Genomic DNA, 16,305 nt, shown 5'->3' on the forward strand with positions numbered 1-16,305 from the left:
TTTAAAATATTTTTACAATCTGAATAGTCTTGTGTTTGTATTTACCCCACTAATGCTTTATAGGGACACTATTCACTACAATATATTTGTAAGTATTTCTCTACCAACTTCACAGATTGAGGCTGAAAATTTTGGTCTGGACTTTGAATCTGAATCTCTGAGTCTTTCACAGCTGGATTTATACTGAGTTTAAACTAGACCCGGTTAGACTTCTGAATATGTTTGTTTGCATTGGATTTGATTTGGAAGTATTAAAACAAATCGGAATGAACCCATTTGCCCACACTTTTTAGCCTTTTATTCGCATTTGTTTTAAAACACAAAAATTGGAAAGACTTTTTTTTTTTTTTAAGTTTTAAAAATTCTACATATTACAAATTGAGTGGATATTTTCACACCACACTTGCATGACTCAGTTTAGACCCCTATTGTACAGAGAAGAGCTTGTGTGCATGTGTGTGTGTTTGTGGCAGGGGGTGGTTGTTGAGCATCCCTGTTCATGCAGTCTGTTTGTGGTAGGTATCTACTGAATGGGAGTCCTACCCGTGTAATGACCCATCTACTTCCTAAAGCACTCAACCATGACCATCACCTTTCACCCTGCATCCTCCCCTGTCAAGAGCCAGTATTTACATATGTAAACGTCCATCTCAGCCTTGCTTGTTGCAAGGGGGGGTTAGGGTGTCACTACTCTACGAAGGAATTAAAACAGGGTGCAGAAAGAGACAGCAAAAAGAGTAGCACAAAATAAGGAAGGTGGAGATAAGATGAGCTATGAGTGAGGAGGGGTCTCTGACCTTATCTTATAGGAGGTGATGGGAAGCCGCTACCTTAGTGACACAGTGCTTTGTCTGTATTATTTCAAAATTGTCCTCGTCAGAGGGCAACAACCATTGTGTTTGGAATCTGTCTTTTCACTTCCAAACACCCTTCACTACCTCAGGGCTCAGAGTGCGTAAGCTCACACAGAGGCCCTTCACCTTGTGTGAGGAAATATGAGGATCTCTTTGGAAGGGTAATGTAACATGTCAAGAAAAAACTGCTATAGGAGGTCATATTGCCCCAAAATAAAAGCAGGAAGAGAAGGAAACCTGAAGAACATAACTTTGCCTGGATCTGTTTACAAGACTGCCAGCACTTTATAAACTTCAGCCGCAAATCTGACATCATTTAGACAGGAATATTTACTGTAACATGCACGACAGTTTATAATAGTTGCTGGAGACCAGAGCTGGTATTATTCTAAGAACTATTTGTGGATGTGGCTGCAAGGTTACTGTTCTTTGGAAGATTTTAGGTTTTATAGATGTTTAGTTTTAGAGATGTTCTGCAGAATATGGTCTTTTGAGGACACAAAAAATATATCCTAAACCTCAACCTGCTCTGAGCTCTATAAATACTGAAAGCTATCTAAATAGTTGCTACAAGCTTATATTAGTTCAAGCGTTTAAATGTAAGATTTTTTGAAAGAAAATATTACCAATCGTTTGCATCAATGTACAGTACAGAAATGTAAGCATGGGTTTAAAAACTGCTTAACTGCAACATGTGATCAAGCAGTGGGAAGAGTTTTGTTGAAACAATCCAAAAATGTCAATGATAGAATAGTATCACATGAACTTCTAAGGATATAGAGCAATGTACTTTAAAATGTACCAAAAATTGTTTTTATTCCAAAAATCTATATTTGGTCCTAAAAAGAATTAGCAGGGCTTATCTAACTAATTTTAAGGTTTATTAGATTATATTAATGTTGCACACTGAACATTATAAATTTATTTTATCACTCTTACTGATCAAAGTCACTGGCCAGTGCTAAAACTGCCCTAGCCCAAATAACAAATAGAAAGACGAGATACTAGGCAGGTTAACCGATCAGATATAAGCATATATTTGATCAATCACTTTGACATTTAAAATTAAATGTAACTTGAAATAATAAATACATATCATTTTATCAAATCACTCAAAATCCACATATAATTATTGAATGATATATTAGTGAAATGTTAACAAATGTCTACTGCACTTACAAGAAATTCATATCTTGGAAGCTTCATGGTTTAACATGGAGGTTTTATAGAACAGACACATGGAGGCTGCAGTTTGAAGCAATCTGGGGTTCAGCCTCTTTTTCCAGTGCATAATAGTTGGGAGGAGTCAGAAAATAAACCAACAGCCTTGAACTGAAAAATGTGTATCAGAGCCGTTATAAAAAGAGGAAATATTTGTGTTTGGTTTATTGATGTTTTGTAATTGTTAGGGAATTATGAAAAAAACATGTTGAGCTCCAAAAACTTGGTAGAAAAAGGCTATAGGACAAAGAAAATGTTCTGTTTAGTTAAAATGACATATATCTTCACTGAACTGGGACAAAGCTGCGCAAAAAGTATCAAAACACAGAAACATTTATGGTACCATCTGACATTGTTCAGGTTAAACAAGAACATCTTAAACTGAGAAGGGCAACATCAAGGGCAACATCCCTCCCAGTCGTATTAGTTTGCTCTGCACTGTGAGTCAAGTTGTGCACACTCCCTTTAAGGATTGTTTGCAGTTCATGACCGTGCCTGAGAAGAAAAGAGGGGAATGTCAACAGACAAACACACTCATATTATTAAAGCAGCAGTCATGTGCCGCCCTCTGTGTGAACACACCGGCAGACGCTGTGCCGGAGATTCAGAGGAGGCAGGAATCCCCGTCGTGTCTGTCTGGGAAATCTGGGTAAATGCTCTCTAATCCTGTTGATCCTTGGCTAAAGCCAACACTTCCTCACCTGCCCGCCTGCCATGGGAGAGTGACTACAGAGTAAAAATAGGAAGGTCACGATGAGGAAAAGTGCCACTCGACTGTCGGTTTATTATTAAAAATGTGTGATCTTTCCAAGGCAAACTGATCAAAGTGAAATGAAAGGAATGTAAGAGCACACATTCTGACGAATTTGTTTATCTAGGGTGGCAAAAGTGATTTAAAAATGAAATATGATAAATTAGTATGATGAATTGTGGGGAGTTGACATAAAAAAACAACCTCAATCCAATATGTGACTGGTTGCCTTATTGAAAAAGTACAATATACCTCCTGAGCCTTTTTACAGTTTGTCACATTACATCTACTAAAGGTAGTGTACTTTGTTTGGATTTTATGTAACAGACTACCACAAAGTAGCATATAAGTATGAAGTAGAAAAGAACCATGCATAACAGAAAAATTGTCAAAGGTTGTCTTTTGTTCATATTCGTTCCACCTGGATCAAATCACTTTTTGCTTCAACTGTTGTTTTATAACATCACTCTATTTTTATTCTTTCCACCTTGCAGTTCCCATGTTGTTTTGTGTTTGTCTGTCGCCTCACAAAATTCACTGTAATATGTAAGTTTATAAGAGGGGACAAAGTCCAAGAGGTGTGAATGGTTTTCCAAGGCACCATTTAATCTTCTGTCCTGCTTTCCTTCTCACTTTCTACCTCACAGCCATTTTGTGCTTCATTCAGTGAGCCAGATGTTTTTTTCTTCTTTTTTTTGTGAATGGAGGACATTACTTTGTAATTACCTGGGCTGTGCTTTCAGTGTGGCCTGTTCTGTCAGATCCACGCCCACGGCAGACACACACACACGCACACACATATTCAGCAGACAGATGAGCTGACTAGCGCACACACACCCCCACATACACGAATGCATGCCTCCCTTCCCCAGCTGGAAGCGCACAGCTGCTGCTGTTTACCCTGTCGGGACCAGAAAAACATCCTGTACAGTTCTCTGGGTGAAAACCTCCCCTCGGATAATAAACACGAGCCCTCTGCACAGTTTGAAGCTCCACTTTGGGTGGTTTTTGTGGCCGTCGAGGCAAAAGGTCGCCTCCAGCAGTCGGGCTTGATAGACAGTTCAATATGTGGCCGTTTGAGGAGACTCTTTATGGCGCATGGGACTTCATCGGGTTATGTAAGATTATCTGTCAATGCAAGGAAACAAAGAGATGGTTAGCATCTGGTTACAAACAAGAAAGAATGCTGAGCCACAGATTTACTGTATGTGCCCTTCTGAAAGAGACGTGACGTTTGCTTTCATCGGCAATCAGGCGTCTTTCTGGCCTCCATAGCTTTCTTTCTGACTTCGACAGAGGAAGTTTTGGCTGCTGTTGTGTCTGGATGAGAAAAAAAAAAGTGGGCAAGGACACTTCGAGCTCCTGGAATGCGGTCGTGTGCAAGCATGTGTGCTTCCTCGTCCGTGTTTATGTAACTGTGTATTTATACGTGTCTGTTTGCTGCCCTGTGCTTCCACTGACAGTCGCTTAAGTGTTTTTGTTTTTTTCCTTTTTGCTGGCACATAAAAGACATTCCAGTGCAGACAGGAGAATTACCCTTTTGCCTCAAAGCTCAGCGACAGTAGTATCGGGGCAGGGTTGAATCACAAAAGAATCTATGAACGCCTATTGTTAGTGTGCATGAGCTAACCTTGTGTCTGCTTTCTGTTTATCGTCTCTTGTAGCAGTGGCATTTCACAGTCCTCCAGTCACCATCAAAAAGGAACCACAGAGCCCTGGCTCTGACCCCAGCCAGTCCTGTAGCCACAAACAAACCTTCAGCTACCCCAGCGGAGAGCAGTGCCTTTACGCCAGGTATTGGTTTGTTGCCTTGATTTGCAGAATAAAGCCAAAGTTTCCATGACCATCAGCACTCTCTTTGGAAAAGTCAACTATAGCTTTGCTTCTTCTGTAAATTTTAAAAGGACAAGGAACTGTAAAGCACTCTGTTAATAGATTATTCTTAGTGTGAGCATCTCCAGCCTCCTGTAGGTGCTTGGCAGTTGGGTGTTACCAAAATGCCAGTGTGAAAAGACATAAAAAAAATAGACTTATAGAAGCAAATGTTGCTGTCCATCACTCTGGGAATAGTTATAAGGCTATTCTCAGACAATTTAAAGCCCATTATTCTCCAGCGAGAGAAGTTATTCACAAGTAGAAAATATTTAATATGGATGCTAATATTCTTGGAAAGTTCTGCAAATTCTCTGTGCAATTTTCCACAGACATTGCAGAAAAATTTAAAGTTCTGCCTCAGACTCCACAGTAATAAATAAAGCAAACAGCTACTCAGTTTGCTCTTTCTGTGCAGCAATGGTTAGACATGAACACTACTAATGGTGAGCATACATCAACAAATCTAAAACCACACATTATTGACAGAAGAGCACCAACCCATCTCCCATTAGCGCTGTTTGTTGTATTGACTGCAACAAAAAATAAATTCATTGCTCCTTGTTGTGACATGAATTCCTGTATGAATTTCTGTCCTTTTTATTAACAGTGCCTATGAGCAGAAAAGGGCTGCGGGAGGAGCAAAGAGCTCCTGTCCAGGGACTCCCATGTCCCCGATGCAGCAGCATTACTCCCCCAAACCTGCAGCAGCTGGACGGCCCGACGCCGGCTACCTGAACCCAGCTGCCACGTCCCAGCCCCTTCCCAGCAACAATTACCACATTAACAACAGGTTATAGAGGAAAAAAATGAATCTTTTTACTTACTTACTTAATTGTCCATGTTTTGTTACATAGATCCAGTAAAGGATCTAATATAAGATCTTAAAGTTGAACGACTTGTTTTTATCTTCCAGTTCCAGGTTTCAGGGCACTTCAGCAGACCCTATGTGCCCCCAATTCCCCCCACCAGCACAGGCCTTTCAGCGCATGCCGTCTGCCCCAGCTGGACATGGCACTGGAGGATGTGGCGTGGGAGGCGGTGGAGGTCCAGGGAGCGGCGGTGGCGGGGGCGGAGGCGGTGGTGGGGCGTATCATCGGCAGCACTCTGACCCCTGTGTGCCATACCTGCAGCAAAGCTTTAAACAAGAATACCTGGACCCTATGTATGAGCGAGCAGCTCACATGGCAGGACCGGGCCAAGGACAGGGGCACGGGCACGGACCCCACCAACATCCGCACTCACATCCACAACCACATTTACACAGGTTTCCACCAGCCCACATGATGGTTAAGCAGGAGCCCACAGACTACACCTATGAGCCTGGTGAGTGGTGATGTCTCCCTACTAAACGGTTTAGCTTTTAGAATATATGTTGCCATGTTCAGATGCAGCACCGTATAAAGTTTAGTACCTACATCAAAAACCCTTTGTGTAACAGAAAACTAACACTGCACATCACTCTGAAGCCTTGAGACATTGTGTGTTAGAATGACCTGGTCAAAGTTCCAATTCAAGAATCTGTGGCAACAATAGAAAATTGATTTTGACATTTTTCTTCCATATGGCTTTCACCAAGACTTCTTATAACTTTCAATACTACTTATCCATAAGGAACAGCTTTGTTGACGGAATACCAAATTGCAAGCAAATAAAGGCAAACTTTAAAGCCATTATCAGTTTTCGAGGAAATATTCAAAAATGATTTTGAGACCAGTTAGATTTTTTTTTCTACTTAAAGAAAAAAATTTTATGTGGCCCTATAAAAATCAATCAGTATTGGTGAATACAAGAATGTTCTTGTGCAGTAAATCCATATTTTGGTCGCTTTTTTCAAGTTTATTTTTACATTGAGATGAAAGGTCCATGGTGAGCGTGGCTAACTAGAGAACAAAATGTACAAGAGGAAAACAAACTTTTCCCCATGAATGCCGACTGCTTCTCAGCCTCGAAGACTCCTCCTTTCAACTCTCTGACACTGTGCAGCGAAAAGAAAAAAGAAAAAAAAAAGTTTAGTTTCTTCTTTTGGCCACAGCTTTTCTCCGCCCTCTGTGAGAGAGAGGCAGAGGAATTTCATTGAGAAAATGGAGGGCACTAGAAAGACTAGAGTCCCTCGCGGAGTGCTCCGGGGTTTCAGGTTGCACCAGTGGCTTCCTTTTTCTGCAGGCAGATGAACTCATAATGGAAAAATGAGTGTGCCGGCGGTAACTCAAGCCTCTCACTGGCTGGTCTGCAGGAGAGGGTGTGTGTAAGGAGGGCAATGCTGAAGGTGGGGCGGGCAGTGGATGGGGTGGCTCAGGCGCTTTAACGACAAGCCGTACAAGCAGGGAGCTCATCGGCTTGCTTCTTTCTGAGAAATCCAACACTTGGCACACATTCTGTCCTCATTCACCTGCATTCAAGATTCTCCTTAGCTGACTGGGAACCTTTCAGTGAAGATCGCCTGCACTGACTTGAGTTGAATCATAAAGTAAAAAGTGTTCCTGCTGTGCTGAAATCACCATATTTGAGACAAACATTCACAATCTTAAGACAGGAGGAAGAGGAAATTACAGGAGGATGATTTTTTTGTGGATAACTGCTATGTGGAGAGATTTGAATTTGGTGGGGTTTCCTTAGAGATGTCTCTGATTTAACAAACTTCAGTGTCCAATGTCAAAAAAGGTTCGTTGTTCAGCGTAAGTTAAATAGAGACTCCTGGTTAAAAGTTTCATTCCTACCCCAAACTTGATTACTCAGATGATATATACGTATTTCTATTTAAATAATGATTAAGTGGCCTGATTAGTGATCAGAAAGGTCAATAATGTGAATATCTTGTGATACAGTTAAATCTTCTTTTTTTTTTTTCACCTTCTTGTCAAGACAACAAGAGGAAGCTGTATAGAGGAAGCTAGTTGTGACTCCAATCTGCCTTACATATGGAGCCCATGTGCATACGATACTTTAGTTTGGAAAATAAATAAAACAAAAACCTTTTTATCCCAGTGTTTTTAGTGTGTTAATACCCGCATAGCTCTATTATACTTCTGCTTTTAGTTTTGATGGCATAGAAATATATTGTTAAATCATCACCTACTAAACATTCAACACAGTAGAATGTATCATTTCATCAAATAAGCCAGACTTTATTTTCCAGACTTCTACCACAGCAGCAGAATTGATCCAACTGTAAGTGAAAAATCACAGAAATAAGCCAGTAATAGTTTTACCTCATCTCATGTTGTTTGCACCAATAAATATTTACAGAGCATGCTTTGGCAGAATGCTTAAAACTTAAAGTGCAACTGACAGCATGATCTTTTTTCTTGCTATCATTTAAATTTCATTACCCCACATTGTGAGCTGATCCTTAAATATGGAAAAACTAATAACACAAGTTAGTGGTGTCGTGGCAAAAGTAACGTACCCCTTTCTGACAAAGGTGAACACTAATCCCAACGTAAAAGTGGAGCACGTCAAAAACAAGACAAACATACTGCAAAGACGTGCCAGGATTTGATGTTCCACAAAATCCCCTTTGTTCTCCCACATCTAGACGTGTGGAACATGTTTTTTTAACATGCCACCATACATGGCAAAGTAGGCCATGTTGTGACAGCAGCTTATCTGGGTGATTATCATTCAAGGCTCCAGATTGATGTACCTTTAAAGAAAAAGTAAATGACATCGGCTTTGTGTGTTGTTGTTGATGTGGGCTGTTAACATGCTGTTTAAATGGGAGAAAAAATGCATCCCAAAGCTTTAACGTCATCCTTTATAATGGAAAAATAGTAATGAGGCTGGGTTTTTTAGCAAATGGAAAATAAAGGCCGGACGCTATAAACAAAGACGGACACATGCCACCACTTTGCACTCCATTTTGAAAACAGTCATTGCAGTGTTTCGTCACTGCTGTCGTGTCATTTGAAAGACACAAACGGTCTTTCCACTCAGTGCACAATTAACCCCGGTGCTCTCACTCACACCCTAATCTACCCATCACTCCCTGTTGTTGCCAGACATATCATTTACACTACTATCCAAAGTTGCTGCCCCGGAATGGAGGGCTTGATTTTCCCCAGTGGCGTCTTATCGCAACCGCAGTTCTGCAGCTGCATTCCCCTGGAGTGAGTCACTACAGTGAGAGCCACAGTCAAAGGGCTGTGCATTTCAGTTGATATCCACTTGCTTTTCTCAGTGATGCACTTGTCGGATAGCTGAAATAAAAGAATACCAGTAAACACACAGAATAGCCACTGACTCATCGTCTTTGTGTGTGCACAGACAGGTATAGAAAAGGAAAAGCATACACACAAAGGTGAGCAGCTCAGGTAAAGGAAATGAAGCACAATGGCTTTGTGTAGCGAATGCAGCTTTTTGAGTCAATCGATGATGTCCCCTGACAAGGTACAAGAACAAGGTGCAAGAAAAGTTTAAATATCCTGATTCTTATTTAAATATACCCACGGCAGCAACAGGAGTGAAATGACGTATGTTTTATTTGTTCTTATAATGCTAGTGGTGTTCAGACAATAAATGCTTATTACACACCACATACTCTTTCTCAAATGGGTACTGCAACTTACTACTGTTTAATAATTTTTTCCTAACTTGTCATCATCTGTAAAGACATCTGTAAAAAAAATTGCAGATCTATGATTTTGTCCAATTTGGTTTTATGCTTGTACTGTAATTCTGACTCAGCTCTGTCCTTGAGACTGAATCCCTTTACTACAACACCTTGACTACTAGTGTACCTTTGCCCAATTCCAATTTTGAATTTGATTATCATAGCTGCTACCACTACTGCTTTCTTCCTTGAAGAAATGAACCCCACACATTCTTCAGAAACGTTAATGAACGTTTCTGAAGAACATCAATGAACATTAATTTCAAATCTTGACACAGATTCTCATTTGGCTATTCTAACATGAATATGTTTTGGTCTAAACAACTAACTCCCTGTCTTTGCGCAAGAAAGTGCTCTCTGTGGCATGTCACTTCCACTACCTTGCTTAATATTGGGGATGCTATGTTAGGGTGATGTGCAGTGTTAATTTTCTTCCTCAAATAGCATTTGTACTAAAGAGGTCCATTTTGGTCTCATCCAACCAGATCAGGTTTTTAACATGTTTGCTGTGTCTTCGAAATGGCTTTTGGCAAACGCCAAACAGAGCCTCCTACGAATTATTTTTTCAATCAATAGCTCTCTACTAGCCACTCTTCCAAAAAGGCTAGACTTGTATACTACGAAACTAATAGCTTTCCTATTGCTATTGATTTTTGCAGTTCGTCCAGAGTAACCATGAGCCTCTTGGCTGCTTCTATGATTAATTCTCCTTTTGTCCAGCATGTCAGCTTAGGTGGACCGCCATGTCTTGTTTGGTTCAGAGTTCATCCATGCTCCCAGATGAAGGAATGCCCTTGGTGCTACTAGATCATTAGAGCTGTTGGGATGTTATTTTATATCCTAACTCTGCCTTAAACTTGTTCTACGTATGTGTTCTCTAACAAAGTCTAAGACTGTCACAGTACACCGGCATTTATTTATTTACTTAGTGGTATCAAAATAAAAGGGTCTGATTGTGATTTCTTTTCACACTTTTAGATATCATCCTTGGATTGGACATTTATTAACATCAGACCAAATGGATGTTCTGCTCTTGCAGTACATCAGTCTTAACTGAGAAATGCAGCTAAATTTTGGGGGGTATCAGTGATACTGAGTGTAGTCGCCACGAAATTCCACAAACTACACATTACAGTGTTTAACCCCTGGGTGTAAATAATCAAAATTAAGTTTAGGTTTAAGAACAAAAAGGGAGGAGGGGATGAAATAAGATCCATCTTGTGTTACTGTGGCTCTTTCTGTTTCTGTCCCAGATGTGCCTGGTTGTCCCTCCATGTACCACCACACCGAGGGTTACCCGAACCCCCAACACAGCAATGAAGGTAACAATGACTTTTCTCATTCTCTTGATCGACTTTTATTGCAAAAAAACTCTTTACATTTTGTCATTAAACTCTTTTCCAAATCTAAAAGCGTTACAGCTTCACGTAGCCAATCGTCTCTTCTCCATTTCTTTCTACTATGAACCTTCACTCATTACAGCTCTGTGGTCATTGGGTAACCAGTCAACAGTGTCCATGTTTCCATTGGCCAACCAGTGGTGTGTTCATGTTTCCATTGGCAGAGGCTCAAAGCTCACCCCTGCCTCATGAATCCTTGAATAAACACAACTCCTGGAAAAAGCAGAATAGTTCCCCAGCAAAAAGGAAAACAGACCCTCCCTTTGCTCCCACTGTTTGTTGGACCATTTTTGGTCAAATTCGGCGTGTCAAAGCTTTCTTAAATGCCTCAAAAACTACTTCAACTACGAAATGTGCATTTCTCTTTTGAAAGTATGTTGTGAGAAGAATGTTCACATTTTCCCTCAGTGTTATTCCAGTGTGAATACAGCCCCTTTGTATTTTTTGTGAGATAGTATTTAAGGTTTAGCACACATCCTGATTGCACAGTTGAGTTCTTCTCAGATCAAGGGTGCTGGAAACTCTGACACAGCTCCCCTCTTGTCTCTCAGGCTATCTGTTCGAGAACGACTCCCGTGTTGTCCCAGAGAAGTTCGAAGGTGAGCGCACACCCCTCATTCCCGCACATTTACACACCTCAGTCCCAACAGACGAGCTGTTAGCTTAGGGCAGCAGGTACCTCAGATGAGGTCACTCCAATCTCTATGTCTGCGTTGTAAAGAAACATGAGATCCCTGACTGAGATGTAAACAGGTTTGTGCACTCCAAAGCTTTACTAAGTGGATTTGGTTTCATCATGTGGAGCTCCTCTGTCACACAGACGAGCAGTTTCCCATGGTGTGTCTGTTTGTTGATGCTAGAAGTGATTGAGTGAAAAGCCTGAGGTGTCAGCGATGGTTGAACCGGTGAAGCGAACGAGTTCTATGAGAGACAACAGCGGTAACTTAGCCACAGTTCTCATGTTGCTACAGTTGTGTACAACATATCCAGTAACAAGTAAACAACTTGAAGCAAAACTGGAACATGGGTACGTTAACCTACTTACAGCTTCGTTCAAAACTGAGTTTTTTTCCAGTTCTTAACCATGCTACATTTAGTTTTATGTTCTCCAGTCTTTTCTGATCATTTGTCAAATTCTGTCTTAGTACAGCAGTTTGTTGCTCTGTAAGCCATACTGCCTACATTGGGAACATATATAAAATATTAGTTAACATCAGGTAACTGATTTTGCATCAGAAGAATTTCAGACTTGCTCATGATCCATAAAGGTCCATTTGATGCTTGATTGTTTTAGTAACTCTCAACTTTGGTTCAAACTTCTTGCATTCAGTGAAAAACAAAATTAACATTGACCTTCATATTTCAGACAAGTTTGATCTTCACGAGGGTCACTTTCTGCAGAGGTGTACACCGTTTGCTTTGTTTTGGTCTTACTAGGTGATTACATAAATTACTCTCATTAAACTGCTTCCATCATCCTATTTCCCTACATTATCAATGAAAGTAAAACAAAAATGGTGGTTGGAAAGATAATTCATGAAAAAGAAATAAACAATAACAACATTTTTAAATATTGACACTGAATACAGCATAACATAGTAATGAGTTTTCTTTCAAAGTGTTGTTTCTAAACAATTGAGAAAATCCAACACTCTTAAGTAGCTCAAATGCTGAGCTACTTTAGAGTGAGAGCTTTTTGGTTTGTTCAGGAGAAGGCAAAAAAAGTCAGTGTTTCTAGAATATTTTTTAATTAATGTTTTATGAACTTTAATATTTAAATTATTCACACCATTTTAGTATATATATATATATATATATATATATATATATATATATATATATACTGTATATGTGTGTGTTAGAAGCCTGGGAATGAAAGCATCATAAAAGCACCTATGTGTGACTACAATGAGTCCTCTCTGGCTACTTCTCCTAAGACTGAAGCTTTTTTCTATGTTCCTGACGTCCAGGTGAGGTAAAGCAGGAAGCAGGCGGTGTCTTCCGTGAGGGAACGCCTTACCAGCGACGCGGCTCTTTGCAGCTCTGGCAATTCCTCGTTGCCCTTCTGGACGATCCGGGAAATTCCCATTTCATCGCCTGGACTGGCCGCGGCATGGAGTTCAAGCTCATTGAACCAGAAGAGGTAGATTTGAATTTTGAATTTACCTCAAGAAAGCAAAGTTGGACAGGCCATGAACAGTAGTTCCAAATGCGATTCTTACCACCAGACCTCAGAGTGTCTCCTCAAAGTCACAAGGGACATTCCTCAAGTCTCCCAGAAGAGGCCCAAACTTCATCAGTTGCCAATTTCTTTTAAGCAAACAGAAACAAAGATATTAAACTTTTCTCCATTTCATTTGAATATGCAGACCTTGTTCGCTATGGATGACTGGAGGAAACAGATAGGATAAAGTAAGAGCAGGGCAAAGAGGGACAATGGAAATCACATGTAATTAATCACTTTGTTTTGATCAATTTTATGTACAAGGCATTTTTTTTTGCTTTCAGCAGATGGTATTTTTCCTGTGCAATCCAACATAAACGGTTGTGGTGTTTGAGAAAGAAAAGCTATTTGCTAGTGCTGTAATTTGCATACATTTCAATGGACATTCCCTCAATCCACAATCCCTCATTTTAATGTAGGCAAACTGAGTCAGCACATAGAGACACTATTTACATGGTGAAGCTGTTTTAAGAGCAAATCTACATCTAGGTTCATAATCAACAGAAACACAGGACGTGGGAAAAAGTGGAAGTACAAACTCCCCAATTGTATTGTGACAGTCAGCAAAGATCAACTTGCTATTGATGACAGCTCATCGCAAGATCTATATACAGCTCTCTGGAAAAGTTTCAAGTCATGTCTCATTTCTGTTTATTCTTCTTTCAAGCACTCAGACTTTCTTATGAACCTGGATGGTCTTGCTCAGTAGTTACCCACACTTTTTAAAGGTTTGTCCAAGATTTTCATTGGACTTGACATATTTAAAATGCTATGAGCGTTTAAATCATTGCGCTCAATACTGTAGCAGCTTAAATCTTCAGATTTGAATTAATATGGATTTGGTTATGTTTGTAGAAAGAGATGAATAATTTAAGCATTCAGTTTCAGGCCCATTACTGTACAGCACTCTGTTCACAGTTAGAGTTAATGGCATTCATGACTAATGTACAACAGAGATATGAGCAGAACAGAGAAGTTATTTTGGGATTAAATCTTCTCTATTTTTTTATCCAGATTTCAACTGTTCAGAGTGGCATCAGTCCACCTCCCCTCACCGACTCTGATCCCCACAACCCCCTCCCCTACCCGCTACCCATTTATTATTCATCATATGAAACACTGAATTGATAAACAAAAGAGAACCACCCCAATCTCTTTCACCTGAGAGACATTTACACAATGTTTAAGTCTGCAGTTTGATTGGTCCATTTAGGTAGGCTTTTTGGTCTTTCTTTTTTTTTTTTTAAGACAGACAGGTCCGTATTGCGTTTTCCATTATCTCTTTACTGTACATTAAAAATGAATGGGCTAAGAGTTTTACAGGAGCAATTAGGCCTGAGAGCGTACTGAGAGATCAAACGGGGCAGCTGGGTGATGAAACTCGTCTTCTTCAGTCGAGACTTTTAGCGCCCCCCCCACCGTCCATCCCTTCCCTCATGATTCCTCTGAAGTGTTTGTCTCCCTCTCTCCTGTGTGTTCTACTACCAGCTCAGCTGAGAGTTTAATTTAAGACTGTAGCTATGTTTTACAGCTGTTCATTGACAGCCATTGCTCCCTTTTTCACTGCAAAACACTGCGGGACTCTGGTTACATTCAAGTGGTAATGGGTTACATAAAAAGGAAGTGAATCCACATGTGGGGACTCGCCCCAGTCTTGGCATGTCGACGCAGTTGAACTTAAGACCAGACGGGAGTTTGGTTTGCCACTGGGGGCCCTTAGTGGTCATAGTGTTGAATTGCACCTGTGATTTATGAACATTAAAGGAAAGAAAACTGGAAAGTGGATGACTGATTTTTCTTTTCCCCAGGTGGCCAGACTGTGGGGCATGCAGAAGAACCGTCCAGCCATGAACTATGACAAGCTTAGTCGTTCTCTGCGCTATTACTACGAAAAGGGAATCATGCAAAAGGTACAAAAACACACCTGCTAACCGGGAATGCAAGAAGCTTTCATAACCTTTAAAATTTTCCACATCTTGTCGCATTATAACGACAAACGTCAGTGGATTTTATGTGACAGAGTAGCGCATAACGGTGTATAATTGTGAAGTGGGGATAGTGATGCATTCTGTCAGAAATGAAAACTAAAAGGTGTGGCATTCATACAAATTCAACACTCAATTCTTGAATACGCCTAAATTAGATTCAGTGCAACCAGGCTCCATAAGAAAGCAAGTCATTCATAAGTTCACATGTCTGTAATTACATTTCTGTATAAATCCACCTGTTCTGTGAAGCACCTCAGATGTCAAGGAGGAAGTTGTGGAGAAATTTATAAGACGGCTAGGTTATAAAACAGCATTTCAAGCTTTGTTGGTTTGTGAACATTTCACAAATCAATGTTTGTTTCATAATCTAAAAAAAATTAAAGAGTATGATGCTGCTGCAAACCTATAAATATATGGTGGATGAGACCAAAGGAGGCTCAAGAGACTTACTGTAAAATACATACAGCTTAATTGCAATGAAAGGTGGTGCTACAAATTTGTGGACATCTCAATATAAATGCACCTTGTTGGGTTTTATTTTAATTTGTAAAAAAAAAAAGTGAAAACCACCTGTAATATTCCTTCTACACTACTATTATCCACCAGTTTGTGTGGGTCTATTGCATTTCATCCTTACTAAAAAAAAACATTGTTTGTTGTAATGTGACAAAATGCCACAAGGGATGAGGAGACATTTACCAAGCCTTTCTGTTTTATTCTATGCTGCTCACTTTAACGGAGCATTCATTTTTCCCCCCCATCATACAATCTCATTTGAGTTCTCACTCTCTCTCCAGGTGGCGGGGGAGCGTTATGTTTACAAATTTGTGTGTGAGCCCGAGGCGCTCATCTCCCTGGCCTTTCCTGACAATCAGCGGCCGAGCCTAAAGGCCGAGTTCGAGCGCTACGTCAACGAGGAGGACACGGTGCCACTGTCGCACCTAGACGAGGGAGTGCCCTACACCCCAGAACAAGCCCCCCAAAACATGGCCCACCAGCCCTACTCCAAAGGCTACATGTACTAAAGCCAGCCCACCCGCATTTCCTTCTACACCCACTTTCAGAAAATCCCTTCTCTTGTACCAACTCATCAAGCACACCCTGAAGCCCCACCATGCACCTCTTGCACATGCCCACCCATCCACTTGTATATAAGGCTATGGTGTTTTTGTTTAAATTAATCTCATTAGGGATTTTTTTTGTTTTGTTTTCTTTTGTTTTTAAAAGCTGCATTCCTCCCACATCTGAGGCCTATTCAATACTTAAACATTAAAGTGGTTCAAGAGATTGCTTAATAATAAATACTCATAATAATACACCTCAATTTGAGTCCAGACTGTTTTTATTCTAGTGATGATTTGGATTATAAATAGGTAAACAAAG

The 16,305-nt window shown here is 40.3% G+C and overlaps 1 protein-coding gene across 1 annotated transcript in view; it reads left to right on the forward strand.

Annotated features, from left to right (window-relative positions):
- Positions 1-16,246, forward strand: part of etv4 (ETS variant transcription factor 4) — a 37,514-nt gene extending 21,268 nt beyond the window's left edge. Inside the window, exons 5-12 of the mRNA XM_028029423.1 lie at positions 4,491-4,620; positions 5,309-5,491; positions 5,615-6,024; positions 10,564-10,632; positions 11,262-11,309; positions 12,681-12,853; positions 14,743-14,844; positions 15,720-16,246. Of these exons, the coding sequence (XP_027885224.1) occupies positions 4,491-4,620; positions 5,309-5,491; positions 5,615-6,024; positions 10,564-10,632; positions 11,262-11,309; positions 12,681-12,853; positions 14,743-14,844; positions 15,720-15,947 (1,343 nt within the window). The 3' untranslated portion in view covers positions 15,948-16,246. The remainder of the gene's footprint in view (positions 1-4,490; positions 4,621-5,308; positions 5,492-5,614; positions 6,025-10,563; positions 10,633-11,261; positions 11,310-12,680; positions 12,854-14,742; positions 14,845-15,719) is intronic.
- The last annotated feature ends 59 nt before the right edge of the window (positions 16,247-16,305 follow it).

Source organism: Xiphophorus couchianus, chromosome 10, assembly GCF_001444195.1.
Source record: "Xiphophorus couchianus chromosome 10, X_couchianus-1.0, whole genome shotgun sequence".
NCBI classification, from domain to species: domain Eukaryota; kingdom Metazoa; phylum Chordata; class Actinopteri; order Cyprinodontiformes; family Poeciliidae; genus Xiphophorus; species Xiphophorus couchianus.